The 24,613-nt window shown below is 41.7% G+C and overlaps 1 protein-coding gene across 6 annotated transcripts in view; it reads right to left on the bottom strand.

The window, feature by feature from the left end:
- DOCK10 (dedicator of cytokinesis 10) overlaps positions 1 to 24,613 on the bottom strand; it is a 272,061-nt gene that overhangs the window by 70,113 nt on the left and 177,335 nt on the right. For all 6 annotated transcript variants that reach the window (XM_047873141.1, XM_047873140.1, XM_047873137.1 and 3 more), the window contains exons 12-23: positions 23,748 to 23,969; positions 23,436 to 23,558; positions 22,168 to 22,250; positions 16,783 to 16,905; positions 13,765 to 13,844; positions 11,517 to 11,704; positions 10,948 to 11,013; positions 8,702 to 8,794; positions 4,495 to 4,618; positions 4,180 to 4,301; positions 3,718 to 3,804; positions 272 to 364 (exon numbers count right to left, since the gene is read on the bottom strand). In XM_047873141.1, the coding sequence (XP_047729097.1) occupies positions 272 to 364; positions 3,718 to 3,804; positions 4,180 to 4,301; positions 4,495 to 4,618; positions 8,702 to 8,794; positions 10,948 to 11,013; positions 11,517 to 11,704; positions 13,765 to 13,844; positions 16,783 to 16,905; positions 22,168 to 22,250; positions 23,436 to 23,558; positions 23,748 to 23,969 (1,404 nt within the window). The remainder of the gene's footprint in view (positions 1 to 271; positions 365 to 3,717; positions 3,805 to 4,179; positions 4,302 to 4,494; positions 4,619 to 8,701; positions 8,795 to 10,947; positions 11,014 to 11,516; positions 11,705 to 13,764; positions 13,845 to 16,782; positions 16,906 to 22,167; positions 22,251 to 23,435; positions 23,559 to 23,747; positions 23,970 to 24,613) is intronic.

The following is a 24,613-nucleotide window of genomic DNA, read 5'->3' as shown; positions in this document are numbered from 1 at the left end:
GCACTTTATATAATTACTTAATTTAAAATCAACTGATTCTGATTTTCAACCATTTTTCTTTTGGAAAAAACCCCTGATCTCTGCTAGTTTTTTAAGCAACACACAAAAACTAGGCACTGAGACATAACCATTTACTCTCTGAAATTGATAAGGCATCTAAAAATCTTCAAGGGCAGTAACCTCTTAGTTTGCTACTCGCTGGAAACCGTAAAGACCCCTTTCCCCCATTTCTACCTTGGAGACACTGAAACTGTTTGCAGGCCACTGTTACCTTACAAGAGCGGATGAAATTCGAGGTAGGCGACTGAGACATATCTTTCTCCCTTTTTTGGCACTGTCGGAAAAACGCGTTCACGTGGGGATCCTGAAACAGGAAAGAAAGCGTTTATTTCCGGTGACGCAATCATGGCGACGGGCAGTGCGAGTATTTCTGTAGAACCGACGCATCAATGAGCAGGTGCTTTATCAAGGATTGAGAATGAACGCTTCCGTTTCCGCTAGACATTCTGGCACACTGAAGGCTCTGCCTGGACCACCAAGCCTGCTTTCTCTCTTATTTCTTCCTCATAGGTATGTTTTCCTTCTCAGCCACAGGACAGTGACTGGAGAAGCACTTTCCTTGGCTCTGTTCCCCTCATCATTTAATTTAATTTCATTTTAATTTTTAAATGTTTTTGTTTATTTTTTTTAAATTTTTTTTTCAACATTTATTTATTTTTGGGACAGAGAGAGACAGAGCATGAACGGGGGAGGGGCAGAGAGAGAGGGAGACACAGAATCGGAAACAGGCTCCAGGCTCCAGGCTCTGAGCCATCAGCCCAGAGCCTGACGCGGGGCTCGAACTCACGGACCATGAGATCGTGACCTGGCTGAAGTCGGACGCTTAACCGACTGCGCCACCCAGGCGCCCCTGTTTTTGTTTATTTTTGAGGAGAGAGAGAGAGAGAGGGAGAGAGAGCAGAGAGAGGGAGACAGAGAATCCAAAGCAGGTTCCAGGCTCTGAGCTGTCAGCACAGAGCCCAATGCGGGGCTCGAACTCATGAACCGTGAGATCATGAGCTGAGTGGAAGTCGGATGCTTAACCAACTGAGCCACCCAGGTGCCCCTTTTTTAAATTGTCTTCTTGCATCTTCCTGGTTTTTCCACAGACTTCTAGATAGTTTTCTTACATATTTCTTAACACACAAGAGAGGATGTACTCTTAAGATGCAGAGGGACATTTGCAGGCTTAAAATGTCTGAGCTAATAAAAAATGAGGAAGTTCACACTAACCTGATGAGATAAAAATGACTCGGACCCTTTGTTATGGGGGGAATTATGTTCTCCCACAATCCATACATTGAAGTCCTAACTTCCACTAACTCAGAATGTAGCTATATTTAAATTGTTTTTAATTTTTATTTCTGAGACAGAGAGAGACAGAACGTGAGCTGGGGAGGGACAGAGAGAGAGGGAGACACAGGATCCGAAGCAGGTTCTAGGCTCCGAACTGTTAGCACAGAGCCCGATGCGGGGCTTGAACTCACAAACTGTGAGATCATGACCTGAGCTGAAGTCAGATGCTTAACTGACTGAGCCACCCAGGCGCCCCAGAATGTAACCATATTTAAAGATAAGCTCTTTAGAGAGACAATTATAAATTTTAAAATGAGGCAGTTAGGGTGGACCTAATCCAGTATGATTGATGTCTCTATAAAAGAGGAGATTTGGACCCAGAGACAGACACCAGATGTGTGTTGGCACAGAGGGAAAGACCACGAGGGGACCCAGCAAGAAGGTGACCACCTATGCACCAAGCAGAGAGGCCTCAGAAGAAACAAACCTTGCTGACACCTTGATACTGGACTTCCAGCCTCCAGAACCATGAGAACATAAATTTCTGTGGCTTAGGCTGCCCAGTCTGTGGTGTTTTGTTACCGCAGCCACAGCAAACTAATACATCCTTTCATGCTATTTCCTGAAGAAGGTGGCAGCTTGGAGATTCTCTAAGTTCTGAGCTGAGGTCAGAGTTATACAGTCAGAAAGCGAGACACAGAATTTTAGTGAAGATACACATGCTGGATGTTTCTCTGGAATCTGTCGATTCTAGAAGCGCATCTGTGACTTGGGTTTCCCTCTGGTGTGCGTGTGTGTGTGTGTGTGTGTGTGTGTGACACTTTCAGTTTCACTTCATTTATTCATCTATTGGACAATCACTTACTGCAAGCTGACTCTGTGCCAGGCCCTTGGCAGGTGCGGAGGACAGAGTGGAGGGCCAGGAAAACCCAGTCCCTTCCATTACGCCAGGGAGACTGGCACCATACCACAATTTCAACACATAGCTACTTGGTCACAGTGAGGTAAGTGCTTCACAGGCAAGCAGGGTGCCATATGGGTGTATGACAAGATGGCGGGGCCTGTCTGAGGGATCCGGGAATGGGAGGGGCTTCTTTGAGAAAGTGACATTTGAGTCTGGGTCTGAAGGATGGGCAAGCGCTGACCAGGCCCATGTGGGGAGGGGAGGAAGAGAAGGAGAGACGGCCTTCCTGGCCAGGAGGGCTGAGTGTCAAACGGGACGCTAGGCAGATGGGAGACACCGTGCAAGAGAGGGCCTGGGCGGTTGATCACTGAGGTAAGTCCTGTGCTTGAGGAAAGATGAATGTATCCCCCACAGGGCAACGCGTACGTGGGCGGTGGAAGGGGCGGTAAGAGAAAGGTGAGTGGTGGTGAGTCAGACAGACACCTGGGCTGCAGGGAGGAAAGCAGCCGGAAGAGACACTGGTATTCTGAGGTACAGAAAGGCAGGATTGGGTGGGGAAGGACCGTTGTGTGGGACTTGCCCCAGGGGGGGGTGGCATCAGAGAGCAAACGGGTTTGAAGAGTTTGGGTAGAGGACTGGGCAAGAGGGCTAAATCTGGCTTGAGGAACCAGAGGTCACCGAGGGAAATTCTGGTCCATTATGTGTGTAATCCCCGGATTGTTTCATTTTTCTTAGCAACCAAGTGATTAGCAACTCACGGAGAAATCCGTAGTCTATATGCTTGTAAGAATCTGCTTTGTAATTTATAATTCGTCATCATAAAAGTCCATATAGTGTAGTAAAATAGGAAGGGGCGAGCCTGTGGTAATTTAGCAATGACTGTAATTACACTTGGAGAGCATTTTGAAGTTCCTGAGATATTTTCACACGTGGTTTCTCGTTTCGATCCTTCCCCAAACCTTAGGTAGATTTTATCGTCACCATTCTCCTGATGACAAAAACACTGACTGCAAGGGTGGGGTGGCCTGTGCAGGGTCACTGAGGCCGAATTTGGCCGAGGAGGCCCTCAGACGCAATTCTGCATTTGGAGCGGATGCCTTGGCATTCGGAGCACTGGATAGGCCCTGGGAGTCAGACTTAGTTTTGAGGTAAAGATCCAAATTCTTGCATTTTAACCTTCGCCATTTTTAACACGTGGGTGTTGTCTGCGGAAGCAAACCATATTTCCAGGAGGGGGGTGGGCATCAACCTGACAAAGACACCTCCGATACTCTAGTCCCTGGTTCTGGAGGGTTGGGACATTCTCTTTCTCCTCGGAGAGGCATAAAATTATGCTGCAGACATTCTGCCTTGGCAGTTTTCAGTCACCTGCTCCCTGACAGCATGTGACATGGGGAGTCCCCTTCCATGAATACAGGAGCCCCCCGCTGATTGCACGTGTTGGGGCTGATGCTGACATTTAAGGACAACACGCTCACCTGAGTATTCACTGTGGACACCACAAATGTTGACACTCTGAAGAGTGGCTTTCCACCGTCGACCCACTTAATGTCACTCCCGCCATGCTGGAAAAAAGGGCGCGTTACTGTCGCTGCGGCAACTTGAGAAAAGAAACTAAACAGGTTATTTAGCTTATGTTAATTGGCTGTCCTGACCCATGACATCATCTTCCATGACTCTAGGGATGGGAAAGAAAAGATGTGAATATAGTTGGCAATATTGGGGAGTGAGACCATTATCAGCGAGTCATTCTAATAGATCATTTCTCCTGGCCAGAAACTAAACAAGACGCTTGAGATATTGTGGGGTACATGACTCATCACTATGATGGATATGTACACCGTGGCCTTTGGGTTAAATTAAACGGCAGACAGAAGATAACCTTGTGCCATGTAGCTCATGTATTTCTTTTTTCCCTTACATTATACATCACTCAATACCTTCCCACTCGCAGAATCTTGAACGCTTAAATAATTAGGAGGCAGGCTTGTTGCTATTGGGATATTGTACTCTTGAGAAGCGATCTGATCATGTCTCATCAGCGGAAGCCAAGCATACCCAACTGTGCAGAGGAAGAACAAAGAGAAAACTTCTGAGTACAAACCTCCGTGGTGAGGACCAAAAACAAAGTTATGAGTCACTTATGAATATAAAACTTCACTAAAAATTTTAATAAATCATAGCTTTAAAATACTCCCCAATGCAAGTCCCACAGACCCCATGTGAAGCTGTCTCGGAATGCTGCCCGTCAGTACCTGATGTTTCCAGAGTCTCCTTTTTCTTGGCGTTAGCCTTGGCATTTATGTCACAAGTGACGTGATAAAAAGAAAACAAAATATGGTGTTTCTCATGGAGCTGTGTTGGGAGCTCGATTTTCACCTGCAATGAAAGAGATCATAGCTGGACTGAGATTAAACTAATTTGCCTGGGGTCAGGGAAAGACACAGCATAGGCACCTTGACCTTTTAAAAATTCTTTTACTGAAACTGAGGTCCGTGTTTCCTACTTCGTGGTAGAAACATTGATTTGACTCTCAATGAATATCTATCCTGCTAGCAGTCATGTGTTAAGAGGCTGATATTTTTACTTCTTTACTGTGGTGATGATGATAATTTGGAAGCCATAGTATTTCTCATTGGATAATTTAGCCAGTAGAGAATGGATTAAACACACACACACACACACACACACACACACACACACACAAAAGGCACAGATTGAGGACCTATCGGCAAGGCACATACACTGGGTGACCTGAGCCCTTGCCTCGCAGATTGTGTGCCTGGACCAATGAGCATCACTTGGGGGCTCATTAGAAATGCACAGTCTCGGACACTACCCCAGACACGTGGAATCAGAATCTGCATTTTAATAAGATCCCCAGGCGATTCATAGGTACGCTGCTGAGAAACGTGGCAGTAGGAAATGACGTAACTTAAGCACAGAATCTATCCCTTTTTGAACCTAACGAAGAAAACACTTACGAAATGTGTTATCATGGTGACTAAGTAATGAGCTGTTTTGTGAAGATGTCATTCTGTAGCTACATAAAGAATGCTTCTGAATAAATATAAAACATAAAGTTGATATATGTTAAAAAAGTACTTAGGAGAATACCCCATGTTCTTAAAAGGAAATGTTTTGACACCCTCTATATTTTATAGTGCCTTTCAGTTTCCAAATCTCTGCCACATACATTGTCATTTAATTTCTCCCAAAGCCTTGTGAAGTAGGACGATGCACATGTAGGCACCCAGTCGAGAGATGTTACAGGGGTTTGACTCACGAGGAGTATGGTCTAATTAGCAATAAGATCGTCTGGACGAGAAATCATGTGTTTCGATAACTACTTAAGGCTGGAATCCCAGGATCTCACGCGTGTTAAGCTACATTCAACTCAGTATCAGCAACTAGGTAGTTTCCAGAATAGTCAAGCAATAAGGTGATAGAAAGCCATGCAGATTATCTGCCGGCTCATTTATTACACTCTCTGTGCATCTACCTATGTAGCTAATATGTTTTCACATTGTTCAGGAAAGGATTTACTAAACTGGTTTTGAAAATGGTATCCCTCAAACAGCAGCATCAACATCATCTAGAAACCTGTTCTAACAAGTATCTTGCAACTTCTCAGGCCCCGGCCCAGACATATGGAATCCAAATATCTGGAGTGGGTTACAGTGATCTGTGTTGTAACCGGCCTTCCAGGTGATTCTGATGAATGGTAAAATTTGAGAGCGTCGGAATTAGAATGGTTTACAAGCTTACACATTCTTTATATGCCCCTGTGCTAACCTGGTAACAAAAGCCAATGTACGTTGAAGAGCATACAATAATTAGTTACGTGCCAAGAAGAAATTTTCTTTCTTTTTTTTTTAAGACAACATAAAGGGCATATGGGAACGTAGTAGGTTCTCAAGAATTCCAATTAACTATTAATGTAAACATCCTTCACTCAAATACTGCAAATATTTACGTTATACTGAGAACAATGCCTTGAAAGAATTTCTATCAATTTTTGCAATGAATGTAACTTTAGGTTTGAGTCGGCACTGCGCAGTTCACTAGGCTGTTCATTATATACGTGTTCTCCTGTGGAAAAGTTCATGGCTTTTACAAGAATTCCGGGAAGCACATGAGAGCAAGAGAGATTAAAAGCCAGTGTTGACAGTGAGAACATCCTTAAAAAAAATCTTAGATGTCTACAGAGAATGCATCTTTCAGATGGATTTTTCCAAGGGGTCAGCCAATAAAATAAATATTCTGTAATGTGGTAATAGCCCTTTACCTTAAATTTTTTTCACTTCTGTCTTGAATCTATAGGGAAAAAAGTTTAAGTGCATTAAATGGATGTGGAGGAAGGAGATAAGGTGAAGGGAGGTCTGTGGTCTCACTGAGGTTCCTTAATTAGTTTAAAAATGACTGATGTGGACTAAGGTGTGGAAGGGAGAATAGCAGCTCCCCCCAAATATGTCCTCCCTGCTCTGATATCCAGAATCTGTAGACACACTAAACGGGATTTTCGAAAGGGATGAAATTAAGGATTTTAAAATGGAAAGGTTGCGTTGGAGTACCACGTGGGCCCAATGTAATCACAAAGTCCTTATTGGAGGGAAGTTGGAGTCAGAGATACGAGTAGGGAAGAAGAAGTCAGAGTGACGAAACATCTGCCGGAGAGTCACCAGCCAAGGCCTGCAGAAACCTCTAGAAGTCGGGAAAGGTGAGTCAAGGAGTCATCCCTAAAACCTGCAGAAGGATTGCAGGCCTGCTGACACCTTGATTTCAGCCCCGTGGGACCCATTTCAGAGTTACAACCTCCAGAACTGGAACATGGGTTATTCTATGCCACTAAATGTGGTGATTTACTATATAGAAGCAATAGGAAACTCATAAAAGATGTGATATTTTTAAACCCAGACACTGAATCAGCAGGTTGCATTACACCTTTGCTTTGCAGTCAGAAATTAAATTTAATCAAAGTTTGTTTATCTGAGTCTCTTTATAACACAAGCTGACCTGTGTGTAGTAATTTATCACTGGCCTGATTAGTTTTATCTATTTTTTAAAGTTTATTGATTTATTTTGAGAGAGAGAGACCACCCGTGGAGAAGGAGCAGTGAAAGAGGGAGAGAGAGAGAATCTCAAGCAGGCTCTGCGCTGTCAGCCCAGAGCCCAGCGTGGGGCTCAATTCCACAAACTGTGAGATCATGACCTGAGTCAAAATCAAGAGTCGGACGCTTAAGCAACTGAGCCACCCAGACACCCCTCACTTAGTGCTTTTACATGTCTTAGAGCAGAGTGGCGAAGCTTCAGGCCCCAGAGTCACATGCCCTGGTTTGAACTCTGATGATCACTTATTAGTGGTGTGCCCTTGGCCAAGTTACTTCTCTGAGCCCCAGGGTCCTTATCCTCAAAGTAGGAAGGTGTGAAGGTTAATTTTATGTCAACTTGACTGGGATGCAGAATGCCCAGACAGCTGTTGGGACATCATGTCTGGGTGTGCCTGCGAGTGAGGGTGTTTCTGGAAGAATGGAGCATTTGAATGGAGGACTGCAAAGCAGATGGCCCTCCCTAGTGCGGGTTTTCGTCATCCAATCTGATGAGGGCCAAATAGAACACAATGGCAGAAGAAGGATGAATTCCCTCTCTGCCTGACTGCTTGAACTAGAACACTGATTTTCTCTGCTCTTGGTGCCCTTCGTCTCAGGCCATCAGACTTGGACTGGGATCTACATCAGAGGCTCTCTGGCTCTCAGGCCTTCGGACACTACCGCTGGCTCTTCCAAGGTCTCAGCCTTGCAGACGGAGCATCATGAGACTTCTCATCTCCAGAACAACGTGAGTCAATCCCGTATAATAAATCTACCCATCTGTACACATCGATCTCCCCCTACCCGCTCTGGTTCTCTGGAGGACGCTCTGGGGATTGGGACGATGCAAATAAGGAGTATGGCATGAGGCCTGGCACATAATAAGAGAGAGAGGCTTAGGAGTTGGCCAGGGCAGGTCTTGTTCTATGCTGCATTTAGAGCCGAGGGGATCCAAGATCACTTGGGTTCACATAGGTCAGCAGCAAGTGTCGGCTCACACACCTGTCTATTCCTACATTCTTTCCATTATGACCCGAAATGCAGCTATTGATTGGTAAAGCTATCGAACACAATCTTGATTACACTGACCAGTGAGATAAAAGAAAAAAAAATGTTCTCACTGAAAAAGAACGATGCCATAAAATATCGCATTTTCAAAGGGCAATCCTACGCGGACATGTCTGAATTTGCAACATAACTCCCTGAACGACTGTCAGTGAATACAATTTCTAAATCTCAGTGAAGCAAACCACAGTCAAGGCAGGCTCTCAGTCTGAGACGTGGTCCAGAGAGTGTTTATCTTCGTGAGTTTCCTGACCCACTCACCCATCCTGTGAGGAGCTGCTGGGGGCTGTGGAGGCCTGGGCCTTACCTCGTCAGAGAAATCCGGATTCTGGGAATGGTGCAGAACTGCTGTGTGGGCAGCTGAGGTGAAGAGAGGCCCTCCAGGTTTTCCATAAATACACTGTTTAAAAAGTTATGAGGTGAATAGTTATGAGTGTCTGAAATTAACCCCGAGCACACACACACAAATGTCACAACCCTTCAGTTACCAATCCTGGAACAAAGACGAATTTTGTGACACCTTGCCAGGCTTAGCTGACATCTAATTAACCTTGAACTTCTTTCACCTTGTATTTATGATACCAGGGTGCTGCTGAGGAAAATGTGAAGGCTTTAATTCATCATGCAGCCATTACATCAATGCTGACTACCTGAATCAGTTCATTACCTAACTTTTGATTACCCAGGAGATAAGAGCTAATTTGTTCCATTCTGATTCCTGCAGGATGGCTTTCGGAAGGGTCCCACGGTACCCAGCTCTCGTTTAGAGTCCAAAGTAGTGAGTCCCCGGTGACCGTAGGTCTGGCTGGACCCCAGTCCCTGACATGCCAGCTCGCAACCAAGAATTCTGAGGTGGAAGGATAGGGCTGGTTCCAGTCTCCACCATATTGCGTTACTATTCTCTCCCAGCCAGGGGATGTCATATGGCACTTCCTAGGCAGCTAGCTTAAAAGCTCCCTTCGCCCAAGGATCAGGGTCCCTCTTCTGCAGCCTGCTGATCTCTGTGTGATCCTTTTTTTTTTTTTTATTTAAAAAAAAATTTTTTTTTTCAACGTTTATTTATTTTTGGGACAGAGAGAGACAGAGCATGAACGGGGGAGGGGCAGAGAGACAGGGAGACACAGAATCGGAAACAGGCTCCAGGCTCTAAGCCATCAGCCCAGAGCCCGACTCGGGGCTCGAACTCACGGACCGCGAGATCGTGACCTGGCTGAAGTCGGACGCTTTACCGACTGCACCACCCAGGCGCCCCTCTGCGTGATCCTTTAGAACACAATGAAACAGGAGACCCACACACCTGCCATTGCTAGAATTTTCCCCTTCAACACTGCACTAGCAGGCCTGCTGTGCTTGCCATCTGGCCGTTGCCTTTGCTTGCTTGAAAATTCCATTTTGCTTAGTTTGTCTCTCCTGATGCTCACTAATGTTACTGCGGAACTTGGAACCTACAGATACCGATGGAGGCTCAAGACTATTTTAAAGAACTCTTTCTCCGCTACATTGACTCTTCTTCTTCTGAATAATGCTGCAAACCTCCTCGGTACTGAGAACAGGATTGGTACCTGACAGAGTGCTGTAAGAGATTATCTCAGATAATTGCAGGGGTGAATTAGGAATTCGCTTTGTCCCTATTTCATTCCTCTGACTCCTAGAAACTGGGAAGATCTGGCCACAGGCCCACCGAACAGAATTATCCTCTCTTTTTATGGGTTGATCTTTGTTGTTTGAAGTCCCTTACAGAAAAACAGTCTACATCAAATGTGAACTTTGAAAAATGACATCCAGTTGCAGTATGCAGTTTGTATAAACCATGTGGTCTGATGGATCTTATTAAATCATGCGATCAACTGCAGGGACCGACTTTCCAGAGCCATTTCCCAGCTCCTCAGTCGCTGGGCCACACTTTCCTTCCCTGGATGTGGGCATCCCACAGGCCCGCTGCACCAGCCATCAAACTCCTACACAGCAGCCCTGCCATACAGGCCGCATGAGGGCCCGCTGGGATGTGGCATTTGAAGTCAAGGATGCGGAATTGAGAGGCGGGCTAATCTCTGAAGAGGGCAGTCTTCTAAAGGGGAATCTTTGCATTTAGTCAACACTAGAATGGTTTCCTTTTTCCCATATCGTGAAAAGCTAAGCAAGGCTACAAGTCCGGCCTTTCCAGTAGATGCAGTTAATGATGGCTATTAGATCAGGTACATTTTAGGAAATCTAAAACAGATGTATTGAATTGCTCCTCTTTCTTTTTTCTTTTCTTTAAAGTTTATTTATTTATTTTGAGAAGAGTCTAGAGAGAGAGAGAGAGAGAGAGAGAGAGAGAGAATCCCAAGCAGGCCCTGCAATACCAACGCAGAGCTGGACGCAGGGCTCAAACCAATCAACCGTGAGATCGAGACCTGAGCCAAAGCCAGACGCTTAACCGACTGAGCCACCCAGGTGCCCCAAATTGCTGCTCTTTCAATCACATTCAGATAAAAAGCTCCTTGGTGGCAAAAAGAACCTGGGCACCTGCCCTCCCCCTGGATGCTGGGTCCCCGTGAAGACTTGGCTCACCTTCACGGGCTTGGCACCTTCTTCGTCAGAGTTTCTGAATTCAACGCACACGGTTATGTTTCGAGCCTAAAATTACAGAGAGGGAAAATGGAAATTGTAATTTCCTGTTAAATAACACCAAAAAAACAATCCAAACGTCTAAAATAAGTAGCTTCTAATTAAATCTGAAAAATGTATAATACCCGACACTTTCTTGTGACATTATCCACAGTGCTCAGAAATAGCAGAAGGATTTGGAGATATTATTTAAAAGGAAGAAAAAAATCATATCAAAAGGAGGCAGGTGTGCTATTTTCGGAGTATCTTAAGAAACTGAAAATAAAAGAAGTCTAGAACAAAATAATTTAGGGCTGATTTTAGAAAGGATTATTAATATGTTATAATACGGTGCGTCCTTAAGCACCTTTAAGGTGAAACTCATCACTGTCCCTTATGAAGCATTTTCTGCAAATGGATTTTATTCCAAAATATTGACCTATGATAATTTGTACTTGAACTTTCAAAAAACCCTCTTAATATGGTCTCAATAGGGTGCAGAGAGAGCATAACATCTTGGAAGTATATTGTACCTTGTTGAAACATTTCTGGCTATCATACTTGAGGTGCTTGGGGTAAATGTAAATTTGATTTTTGTATACTCTATAAGGACGACAATACTTTGTTGAGTCGTAAACAAATTCTTCCACCTCCACCGTGGGTTCTGGTTGAGCCGTCACATCGAAAGGCTTGACAGGGATAAAGGACGATGTTACACAGTCTTTAAAAATCAGAAAATAAGAGTTTGTCATTTAACTTGATTGTTTACAGTGAACGATACTTAACATATTTTAAAATGAATCCAGTTGAAATAGAAACTCCATTTGTAAAGGAATTTTTATTTTATTTTTTAAAGTTTATTTATTTATTTTAAGCAAGAGACAGAGGGCAGGGGAGGGATAGAGAGGGAGAGAGACAGAGAATCCCAAGCAGGCTCCACACTGTCAGCATGGAGCCTGACGTGGGGCTTGAACCCATGAACTGTGAGACCGTGCCCTGAACCTAAACCAAGAGGCAGACGCTTAACCAACTGAGCCACCCAAGAGCCCCAAGTAAAGGAGTTTATGTTAAGTTATGCTAGCGTGAAAAATTTGTAGGAGGAAAAGATGACAGATAAGCTATTTAACATTCAAACTGATGTCTCAAAATATTGGTAAATCTTTTGGATAGATTTATAACTATTTTCTTTGTGCACTAGGCTTCACATAGAAAGTAAATTTTAGTTAATGATTCTCCAAGCACGTTAACCTGCGATTATAAAGATTAACCCACCGGCATTTACCGGAACATAAAAATAATACACATGTTGATATATGACCAAACAAAACTTTGTCCAATGGGTCTATCATGGGTAGTACTTAATGGATTGATAGTAAGTTTTCTCCATGGAATGATTTCACAACACAAGCCTGAAGCCCCTCTGCATTATTTGATACGACTATTCTATTTTTCTCTCCAGTTTTTACAATCTTTAAAAATCTAGCCTTGTAGGAACCGCCTAAGGAAAATACAAAAAAAGAACAATTTAAATTTTATAAATCAAAACTTATGTCACTAAATAGTTTGGAGGCTGATGTTGTGGTTACTGGAAGACAGGAAGGCCTTCTACCTTTCTTTACCCCATCTGGAATTTTCCTGTGTTCAAGAAAGCAAAATGGTTAGCTAAATATGCTTGGGAATCAGATTACATTTTTTCCCCCAAAAACCAATTATGGTATTTTTATTATATGTTCAAGTTTCTCTAATGTCCTACAGTCATTTCAAACAGATTATTTTAGCTTTCTCTTTTGTTATTTTTCTTTTCTACAGGTAATAAAAGACACATCCCACAAATCAGGTAGAGGCAATGGCTTAGTTTATTCTCTGCTTTCCCACCCCAATCAATATAAAAGTGATCTGGAGCCATGGCTTAGTTTAGAATGCTCATTTTATTTCAATATTAAAATGATTTGTGGAAAAATTATAAGAATGAAAAACCTCATAGTGTTAATGGGAACTCAATATCCTACAGTAATAATCCTCTCTCTGTTTGTAGTTCATTTTAGGATGCCTTTATTCATTCTTTGCATCATTGAGAAAGTCACTAGAAGGCATAATCAGAAGTAACAAAACTACACAAACCAGTCTCATGCCTTGAGAAATAAATTCTGAGACTCTTATTTACAAGTCTAATAAAAGCTCCTTCTAAAATTCAGATTTTCACTGACATAAATGGGACTTTTGACCATATTCTGAGGAAGATACATGCTCTCTGGGTAATAACAGAGTCTAAAAATATTCCAGTTCTAATCACCACGTGGTCACTTGGGTGGCTACCCACGGTGTTCAGAGGACCCCTCTGGCAGCACAGTGTCGGGGGGCCAGCCCTGTATTTTGAGTCAGAGGAACTGTATAGAATATAAATTCTCCCATTATGGGTTATTGCTTTATCCATCTATCTGAACCTGCCATTCCTCATTTGCAGCCCTCCAGGGTTTTGAGGATTAAATGACATAATTTAATACCTTTCTGGATGCATGGTATTAAACCAGATAAATATTAGGTTACACTGAATATAGTTCCTCTCCTATCATACTTACAGTTTGTCTTAATGGAAAAATAAGAAGCCCCGAATTTCTGTAGAATAACGAATTCCATTTATCCCAAACTTTGAGAGAAAAACCTCCCAAACTATTATAATTAACCAACTACCCAACCAACCCACCAACCCACCAGCCAACCAACCAAAAGACCACTAACTGTTCAGAACTCTACAAGCAAATCATGACATCATCATCATACTTGGATGCTCCAAAGGAATGTTGTCCACAGCAATATCCAGGCTTCCAGGGATGGTCTGCGTTTTGCTTATTCTGTCAGCCCTGTGAAAGCAGGGAACACGAACACACACACACACACACACACACACACACACTGAATTATTCTAGTTGTCAAGAAAAAAGTCAACTGTAAATCTGAGCTTTGATAGGAGTAAACAGTAGAACCCTAAACACACTGGTGAAAGATTTCATTTAGCTGGTTTTATATTGAAAAACTAAAATTTATGTAATCTTGCAAATGAAAATAGAAATCAGTGAGGGCTCAAATGACAGGTATTCTGACGAATGTCTAGATTTATTTGCATCTATTTTGGATACCATGTACAGAAATGGCCACACAAGTACAGGAGTAAATAGATAGTTTTTGTTAACAAAAAGTACTAGTACTTTAATGGGTTTAAGCGATTTACTTTCATGAGGATTCTTTAGAAGTCTTTTTTTCTTAAATTTTTTTTAATGTTTGTATTTATTTTTGAGACAGAGAGAGACAGAGCATGAGCGGGGAAGGGGCAGAGAGAGAGGGAGACACAGAATCTGAAGCAGGCTCCAGGCTCTGAGCTGTCAGCACAGAGCCTGACGCGGGGCTCGAACTCACAGACTGTGCGATCATGACCTGAGCTGAAGTCGGACGTTTAACTGACTGAGCCACCCAGGCACCCCAAGACTCTTTAGAAGTCTTAAGGGCAAGGGTGGTCTTTGCTACAATTGTTAAGTGGACGGTCTGTTTGTTCCCTCTTCAACAGTCAAGGAGGACAAAGAGCTTTTCTCTGCCCTTGGTTCTTCTGCCTTCTCCCTCTTTTGTACCCACCACCCCCCCCTTTGTAAATGTGTGCAGACACCCTCTCACCAAGTATCCCTGACCCCACATTCTCCCTTTCTACCAAAACCTTTTTGCCTATCCTCCTTCCTAATGAGATGAAAGTTGCTGATAACAGTTTCAAGTTAGGTCTTCTAGAAAACCTAATAGAATAATTATAGTGGTGGGTCAGAGCCAGCTCTTCCCAGCTTATGAGAGCTGCCTGTTAAGTCTTCAATTACTTTGCCTACTAGTTGTTAAATACAGCCCTTATTAAAAGTGAAATTATATCAAATTTCCATTAAACAAATTCTATGACACACCAAGGTAATAATGAGCAAAGTGATCAAAAATGATCACTTAGAAGTATTTTACTACATGGTGAGATATCCATGAATGTGTCTGGTGGAAATGTTATATGATGGTGCGCGCATCTCTTCCAAAACCCATGTTCGGTGAAGTCCCATCAGGAGCTTGAAATCAGCAATGCTACCATTTACACGACAGAAATTGGCCATCAGTACAAATCTGTTTTTCCCCCTTGAGGGTCAGACAGTCAGGGTTTATCAGCACACTGTTGACAATAAATACCACAAAGTGTGAGGGGTCTATGAAATAATTTAATGTTTTACCAGAGGGGCATTATGTATTCTAGATGCCCTATAACTGCCAGAGTGATAATTTCCTTTTCTATACGTGGACAATACGGGTTTTGCAAGAATTTAATCTTCTGTGAATATCAGATTACCCCCAAACATTTTGTCCCTTTTGGTCTGCTCAGCATTGTAACTTTTCATACTTTCGTACACTGGCAAAAAAGGTAAAGAGGTAAAACACTATTCGCTCCCACTTAGTGGCTTCAGTAGCCTTTGGAAAGACTATGGTAGGAGCTTTGACCGGGAAGTCTGAGGAAGTCAAGAGCAGGGGGCATCTCCTCATGTAAGGAGTGGTCTTGTAGGATCACAAAGCAGTAGTTTCCCCCAAGATTTTACTTTTCACCTTTATTTTGCTTTCTAAAGTTTGTATTCTTTTTTTCAGAATAAAAAACGAGCATTGGGAAAACTTCCCTTCTAGTTAAATAGAGACATCTTCTCTACTGACGATACAGAAGGTATTAGTTATGTTTGTTTCATAGTAATGCATTATTTGTGCTTTGGATAAACAAAATTAATTGACAGGAGATCGTTGATTCTTAGATGGGAGAGGTAGAGAGTTAACATTTAGGGATGTTAGGGATTGGGTATCAGGGGACTAACAGTTTAAGGGAAGTTGCTCGTCACGAAAGATCTTATCATCGCCCGACGCTGAATGCATGGTGGTATTTAAAAGATGTTGTGGGTTTTATTAAGTTTTTTCTTCTTTTAGCACTAACTTTCACTGTGTTTTCCAAAAGCATTGGAATGACAGAAATATTATGAATTACTATAGTCACAGCAATGAATTTCTCTGTGGAATTTCAAAGCATAGTTATAAAATTCCTTAACATCCTTCCTAATTAGAGGCGTCTGTGTCTCTGTTATTTTAATCTGGGCTCTGTGACAGCCTGACAGTATATTAATGGCAGAAATGCTACTGCGAGAGTTTCGGGGCCCTGGTCTTAGGAAACTGGTAGTGATCCTTTTCTCTCCCTTGGGACACTTACTCTCAGAAGCCAGCTCTCTTTCCATGAGGAAGTGATAGTATCTCATGGAGAGGCTCCCAGGGAGAAGAGCCAAGGTCTCTAGTCTACAGCTCCCACTGAGCTCCCAATCAATAGCCAAGTCAACTTGCCAGTCATTAAATGAGCCATCTGGAATGTGGATCCTCTGGTTCCAGCTGAACTCTGCCAACTGATGCCATGTGCAGAAAAGACAAGCTCTCCTCCCTCAACCAGGCTCGAATTAGAGACTCATGCAAAATAAATGATATTATTCTTTTAAGCTACTAAATTTTGGTGTGATCTGTTACAGAGAGATAATAGTTATCTGACATGGTTTTATGTTTCACACTCCTTCCATATGATTGTGGCAAATTTTGTTAGGTCATTGAGGCATATGTGAAGTCATCTGTAAAGCTTCTACTTTCTGGGGGAGTTTGGCCATTTGAGAAATCAGGTTAACCAGGTATTGTTTATGCAGAGTTAATAAATCAATAGTAGCAATGTAGCTGATTCATGTTAATTTCAAGAGTATCCCAACACCCTACCTTCTGTAATCTGATACTAGTTTTAGCAGGTCCTCGGTTGAAATCTTGCTACTTTCTTGTCTATACAATGGTGAAAATCTTGAGTCTCTGTCCACATTTCCCTGGTTGTCCTTAAATACTGATCTGAAAGAAAAGGATATTTGTTCAGATTGGTATGTGAATATTGTTTACCGGCTTGTGTTTTTAAGGTGACACATGATTCAATTTCCCATCTGTAATGGAAGAAACTCCAGGAACTTATGAAATAAAAAGACAAAAAAACTCCTGAGACAAAAGTTTCATTTAAACACTGTATTTGTTGTCTTTAATTCCTTATTTTCAACTCAGTCTCTAGACAGACAGCAGCCCACCCATATTCCAACTACATCCATTTATGATTTAGTAACATATCAAAACTTTGGAGGATTGCGAGAGTGGAGAGGAACAGGTTAGTCATTTTTTCATTACTTTCTGGGCAAGCTAGGGCTACTTTGATCTGGATGGTGCCATCAGAATTTATGAATAGTGAAAAAGGGGTAAGGTCGTACATGTGGGTCTAGGGGGCCAGGCTCTTGAAACATTCTCCTGGAGATAAACATGCCCACGTCTTAAATTTTAAGACACAGACAAAGGTAAACTAAGGAACACTTGAGTCAGAATCTTGTATCACATAAAGAAAGCACCATGAACATGAGCCATTGATTGTCTATTTCACTGGAACTAGACAGAGTTAGTTAAAACACGTAAGTTGTTTTTGTCCAAACAGCATAATAATGTCCGGCAATACAAGCTAGTATACATAACATGCCTAATGTTAGCTTTTCTCCTTCAAAATTAATTATACTCTGTGCCTATCAAAAAAATTAGAACCGTGTATAGTTGATTTTCCAGTAATCTTAGAGAGCTGCTGAAGTTTTATTTCTTCTAGCTTAAGGAGCTTGACTAGACTATTTTATTACTCTTGAAATGAACCAAAGATTTCCAAATACCAAATAACCAAAATACACAGGCCGACGTGGCCATTTAGATAGATATCTGATCATAGAGTTGTAGTGTCAAATAATACCAAAAATGGGCCAGAATCATATTTTTTAGACTCCTTCCACCTTTCTGCACATTTTTCTCTGTTCAGTGGTAAGTGAGGGGAAATTTTTCATTCTGGGGAAGCAGAATGAGAAACTATTTAATTCGAAGATTTTATTTAAATATCACACAGGGCTTCTGTTCGGGTGTGTGGCATGTTGAAACCAATACGATGTGTTTTCAACAGAGGAGGAGGTCAAACTGACCTTGAGTAGTGTTGTTGTTGTTGTTTGTAACTAACCAGTCATTACAAATGTATCACTAGACATGAGCTGTAAAATTCGTTCGTGCTTTTATCCGCAGCTCTGTCCTGCAAACAGCTCACTTACACTGGACACGTTGTAAAGAGGGTGAAGAACGCAGGACCAGGGAGACGAGCTGCTCACAGCCCCCTACACGCTGTCCTTGCTTAATAAATATGCTAACTGGCAAGAGAACAGAGAACTGACTCATGCACACAGATGGTTTCGGGATGGCAGGATGCTGTGCCCAGTTCCAGCTGCCACCGTCGGGCAATGATCCGTATATGGTGAGGGTCTCAAAACCGCGACGTTTGGGGGATGACTGAAGAAAATGTGGGATTTAGCTGCAGGAAAAGAAGCCCAGGTGTCCCTGAGAGCCTCAATCACGAGCAGCATGAAGAGCTGTGACACAGAAAGAATGGGGCATATTTCTGTAGCTAATAAGACAAAACACAAAAGTAATTGTCATGCAGTTGAAAAAATATATTTTTTTAAATGAGTTATTTAATCACTAGACCTATAGAAAGAAGGAAGGAACCATTGTGGGATGCACTTGAGTTTTGGTCATTGGGAGGATTCAGAGGTTGGACAACTGTTTGTTGGGGATGTTGTTAGACTGTGTGCCTTTTGTAAACACATAGATGGAAGAATGAAGTTTTTAATGGAGTTTTATTCAATTTTAAAGAAATTCCAGGGTTGTGCACCAATCCATTTAGAATATCGTGTAAGGTGGGTTAAAAGGAATCAGAGTTGGGGCACCTGGGTGGCTCAGGAGGTTGGGCGTCTGACTTTGGCTCGTGGGTTTGAGCCTGGAGCTAGCTTCATATCCTCTCTCTCTCTCTCTCTCTCTCTACTCCTCCCCTATTTGTGCTCTCTCTCTCTCTCTAAAATAAATAAATAAACTTAAAAAAAAAAAAAGAAATCAGAGTCCTGGCATGGATTTTGACACATATAATTTTGGGATCCATATGCATGGGAAGAGTTCCCTTTAACTACATGACACTTTTGTAGGGGTCAACTTTCCCCCAAATCAAAGCATGTAAAATACCCATGGTAGCCATATGAATGTATTCTCTTTACCTACTCCAAGAATAACCTTTTTTTTCTTTTTTACTTTAAAATATCACAATAGCTGCCAAAAATAAGAACACACATCAAATTAATTTCAGAAAAAAATGTTCACAGTGATGAGCATCTGTGTGTGTGTGTGTGTGTGTGCGCGCGCGTGCGCGCGCGCGCATGTGTGTGTGTGTAGCAGCGGGTGGGACGGTTGGATCTGGGTAAAAATACGGTCAAAAGCTAAATTGTCAATTCTACCCTTTTTAGTGGCAGTTGATCTTAAGGGCCAATGTGTTTCAGGGTACACTCAAAGCTACACTGTTAGGCAAACTGCAGTCTAGAAAATATAGTAGGAAAAAAGGAGGCCAAACATCCAGCAGAATCAATAGGATATTGAAATATGTCAGCTAATGGCTTGAGTAACCACGAGCCCTCCTCTGATTCAGTTGACATTTTATTTGAAGCAATTTCCACATTGTGAGGGGGACTAAAATCTTTGGCTGGATCTGGTACTTATTTTTGTGATTAGTTATTCCAAGGGCTTAACGTGAAATCTTTCAAACTATGCTGCTAACCATTTTTTTTTTTCTGAGATGTCAGAGATGTTTACGTGAATGTAAACCATGTATTTATGTGCACAAATTGGTGGTGCCTCCTGTTTCCTAACCTACAGCCAAACCACTCATCAGGCATCAATGGAGCATGAGCTTGTGGTTTTGTTGACTTTCTTGTCCTAGACGTAATTACTTCGATAGGAATATTGTCAGCCTTCCTAGAAACCTCATCCGTCTTTCTTCCAGCATATTTTACTAGACAACCTCACTGTACAATTGTTACTTCTTCTCCTAACTGCTCAATAAAGGGTAATGCTTTTCCTTCTCTACCCCACAATATTCTTCGCTGTGCCAAATTTACCAGAAAGGGGGACTTGTTGCAGAAAATATGATCTCCCCAGGTGACTTAATAATCATATAAGAATAGTGACTTCAGACAATGGTTATCTTTTACTGGGTACATATCTGTGCTTGTTAATCTCTGCAACAGTAGATTATGTATTATCATTCCTCTTTCGTACATTAAAAAAAAGCTAGGGTAAAGATAGCCTATGAGTACTTGCCTAAGTTCACTTGGCTATTAAGTACAGTATAGATTTCAAAACCAGCTCTGTCTCTCAAATGACTGCTTCTAAAACCTCACAACAGTGCTCAGCCATTTAACAGAAAATGTGTTTGCCGTTGTAAGTTTGCTATACAGGAATATTTCTCTTTTGCCAAAAGATATCTTATTATGCCCCAACAGGTTTTCTTGTGGGAATTGAGAATACTTATCAACATGAAAGAGTTTAACCAGCAAACTATGACTAGTTATCCTTTCTCTGGAAGCTTGGGAGAAATAAAAACAACGAAATTCAACATAAAGGTTCAGTATATTCGGATAATGTCTGTTCCAGGCATCATGTACTGGCATTAGCTGTCCCTGCAGGGCGAGAGGCACAGAGAGACAGAGTGATACGTGTGATCCACTTTATGCCAAGTGCTTTCGTAGCTGAGATTGCCTCCATTGCCCACGAGGCAGGTCTTGTCAGTTTCATCGTGCGGTTGGGACCCTGAGAACTGGGAGGAAACTGGAGTAAAGTTACCGTCTGTAAGTGGTGGCCTGAATTGGACCGTGTTTGTCCAACTCCTGGGTCTGGTCTCTTTCTCCCTCACTACAGGGCTGCGTTGGACAGACTGTGCAAGTCTGTCCTGGTTTCCTGTTGCTCATATTTCCACCTTTCCCTCCCCTGCACCTACCTGCCCCCGACTTCAAATAACAAGCTCACAATGATAACAAATATTGGTAGATTCACTCTGGTTATGCTCATCCCTGGGTACTGGGAGACCTAAAAATGGCAAAAATTAACAGACGCTGTCTTCCTTCCGGAGTTATCACCATTGGGACAATGTTACCAATGTTTAAAGGAATACTTACTAGGCTGTCTTACTTCATGGCACGCTAATTAACCTATTTTTATTTATTTATTTATATTTTAAAAAATGTTTAAAATGTTTATTATTTATTTTTGAGAGAGAGAGAGAGAGGGAGAGAGCGCGTGAATGAGAAAGGGAGGGGCATAGAGAGGGAGAGAGAGAATCCCAAGCAGGCTTTGTACTCAGTACTCAGTACAGAGCCCGACATGGGGCTCAATCCCAAGACCGTGAGATTATGACCCGAGCCAACACCAAGAGTTGACTGCTTAACCGACTGAGCCACCCAGGCGCCCCGACCTTTTAAAGTTAATTTGGTTTATACATTGCTGACCTTTTTGTCCTCGTGTCTATGCCAGGCTTTTCCTCTTTTAAGAAATTCTTACACACATAAGGATGCAAAGAAATTGAGGAGGACAACTGTAATTGATCTTTAACCAGATCTGAAAAGCAATTCTTGTTCTTTATGCAGAGGTTCTATGTCCGGGAGGATGATTCCATCCTTAGTGTCGACATAACTCAGCGTTTCCATCAGAAAGTGAGCCAGTACTGACAAATCTGGCTATGCTAATCAGTGCCAAAATCAAAGAGAGCTTAAATGATCAAACTGATGGTTTCCTCTGGACATCCATACATAGGCCTATGCCCTACACATAGATGAAAATACGCAGCTGCATAATAAATCACAATGCTGCCATTTGGATGTTATGCACACTAAACTCTCAGGCCTGATATAATGTCAAGCGTTTAATAAACCAAATATGCATAATAAACAGGTTATGACTTTGATCCCACCAAGAAGCCATAGCATATCTGGTCGTGCACACACTGTGCACATATCATAGCCCCAATCTATTATACTCTGTCTTGCTGAATTGTCTAGTAAAGCACATGTTTCCGGGGAGCCCCGAATATTTATGAAGATGACACCATTAATATTTTTCCAGGTTTTGGTATATCACACATAACAGGCAACAGAGAGGTGTTCAAACGGAAGTTTCCAACGCAGACTTGTAAACGTATGACTGTTCTGTTGGTTACAGATGTCAACCTACCTTACAGCCCAAGCAAACGGCATGTGGTACTTCCCCAACTTGCTGCAGAACTGCCTGTTGGATTTCAGTATCTTTTGTGCATACTAAGGGAAAAGTAAATAAAAATATTGTTTAGAACACCTCTTCCCAAACTGCCCAAGGAAAACACTAATAGATACTTTTCCACATTATCTTGTACTGAAACTCGGAAGGTCTGTCTGTCTGCCTTACTGGCCTGCCGATTCTGTCTTGTAAAGAACCAAATGATCTCCGTGTTCAAACTACTGTATTATGTTTTTCTTTCTTTTCACTCTGGAAATTTCAAATATAGAAAATACGCTTGTCTTGGAACAGCAACTTTTTCCTCCCTTTTATCAGACTGGAAAGGTCTTACAACATCGAATGGAAAGCGTTTTCAAATTTACACCCACAGACCATCTTATACCCTTATTTGTTATGGCAGAGGTTGGCAAATGTATTCTGCAGAGGATCAGAGTAAGTATATTGGGCTTTGTGGACCACGTGGTCTTTGTCGTGGCTTCTCTGTCTCTGTAGCAGGAAAGCGGCCATTAGGCAATCCGTAAATGATGGAGTGTGACTGTGTAAATAAAACTTTATTGACAGAAACAGGTGGCAGGTGGATCTGGCCTGCACATTGTAGTTTGCCAAGCCCCGAATCTCATGAATATGTTAAACACTGCCCTAAATTGTTACACATGCTCAAATTCCATTCTTATGCAGTCTTTCCCTAATACATTTCCCTTGCATGAAAAATACAGACTTTTAATATTTATTTCCTACCAACTAGTGACATTTGATTATTAAAGACAATATGGTTGGAGAAAAAAGAAAAAATTTTCTGTTGTCCTATCATTTGAAGAACTCCCAGCACATCCTTTACTCTGTTGTCACTTCAGTGTTAGAATAATTTGACCTACAGTTATCTGTCTTACTCTTTCACTTAGTTCATCATCAGTAATCTGTATTCACTTGCTTTTAGTCAGATTGATCCTCACTTTTCATTATTGCTAACATTTTGATCCTTGGAGTGAAGATTTTATACACATTTAAGTTGATTTCTACTAAGAGATGATCAGAAGTCAGAAGCTGCTTGGTCGAAACACATACACCAAGAATATATACTTTAAAATTTGCCCGATGGATATTCGTTTCAGTAACCAGCGACTATTTTGAGACTCACATTTACCAAGCTTGATAATTCATTAAGGCAGTGTGATTCTATATCCTGAAAGCAGCCTAAATTATTTATGGAAAAGATTATGCATTACCTTGTTGGAGTCCGGATTTTTAATATAAGGTTCAGCACCACTTGCAATGTTCCCCATCAGTACTTTTTCGATTTTGGCCACCAAAACAATGTCAGAATGTGGATTGCTTACAGAAAATATAGCCTATGTACGAAGAAAACAACGAATAAGCATCTAGGGATGCATACTGAAGACATTCACAAAATTTCTTTCTTTTTTTTTTTAAAGGGACAGCTTTTAGGGAATTTTTGGTTGGGAAACCAACTGTATTCTTTGGGTAAGAATGATGAAACGAGCAGTTTCAGGGTTATCACAAGTAAACAAAAGTGCAACCTGCTTTGGAAATTTTAGCCATTCCTCTGGAAACCCCTTGACGTGAGGTTCTTCTGATTGTCTTGGGGAAACAGTGTCAATGTTTCCATTTTCCAAAGCCACGGAAGCCCCTGAGAGCATCTGTCTGACAGCAGTGTGATTTAGATCCACATGAAAATCCGCAGAAATCTTCCTGCAGTCTCTGAGGTCATAAAGTGCCACACTCACAAAAAAAGGCTCAATCTGCAGGAAAAAGAAAGAAGCGATGGTTTTGATATAAAATCGTCATACATGCAATTGCCTCTTTAGTACATTATTTAATAAAACAGTAGATAAGAGAAATTACTATTTATATATGGCATAATGTTGTTCTTTAAAATATGCAATATATATTAAGTGGTAAGTGATTAGCAGTTTTGGAGATATATTCTGAGACTATCCCAATGTCCTGATACTCATCAAACCTAACTCACCTAATGCTCCATTGATAACTCCCACTGGAATCAACTCCCACTAAGACGGCTACCAATGGTGATTTTCCAGTTCCATCATTCTTTCTATATTTACTAGTTGGTATTCTGTAATGATGAACCTTTCTATCTCTCTTCCTTCCTCCCTTCCTTCTTTCCTTCTTTTTCTTTCTTTCTTTCTTTCTTTCTTTCTTTCTTTCTTTCTTTCTCCTTCCTTCCTTCTTTACTTTCTTTTCCTTCCTTCCTCCTTCCCTCTTTTTCTTTTCTCTTTCTTTCTTTCTATCTTTCTTTCTTTCTTTGTTTCTTTCTCTTTCTTTCTTTCTTTCTTTCTCCTTCCTTCCTTCTTTTCTTTCTTTCTTTTCCTTCCTTCCTCCTTCCCTCTTTTTCTTTTCTCTTTCTTTCTTTCTTTCTTTCTTT

Source organism: Prionailurus viverrinus, chromosome C1, assembly GCF_022837055.1.
Source record: "Prionailurus viverrinus isolate Anna chromosome C1, UM_Priviv_1.0, whole genome shotgun sequence".
Classification (NCBI taxonomy): Eukaryota; Metazoa; Chordata; class Mammalia; order Carnivora; family Felidae; genus Prionailurus; species Prionailurus viverrinus.
The sequence above is the reverse complement of the archived record's forward strand: the minus strand, read 5'-3'. Positions and strand labels throughout refer to the sequence as shown.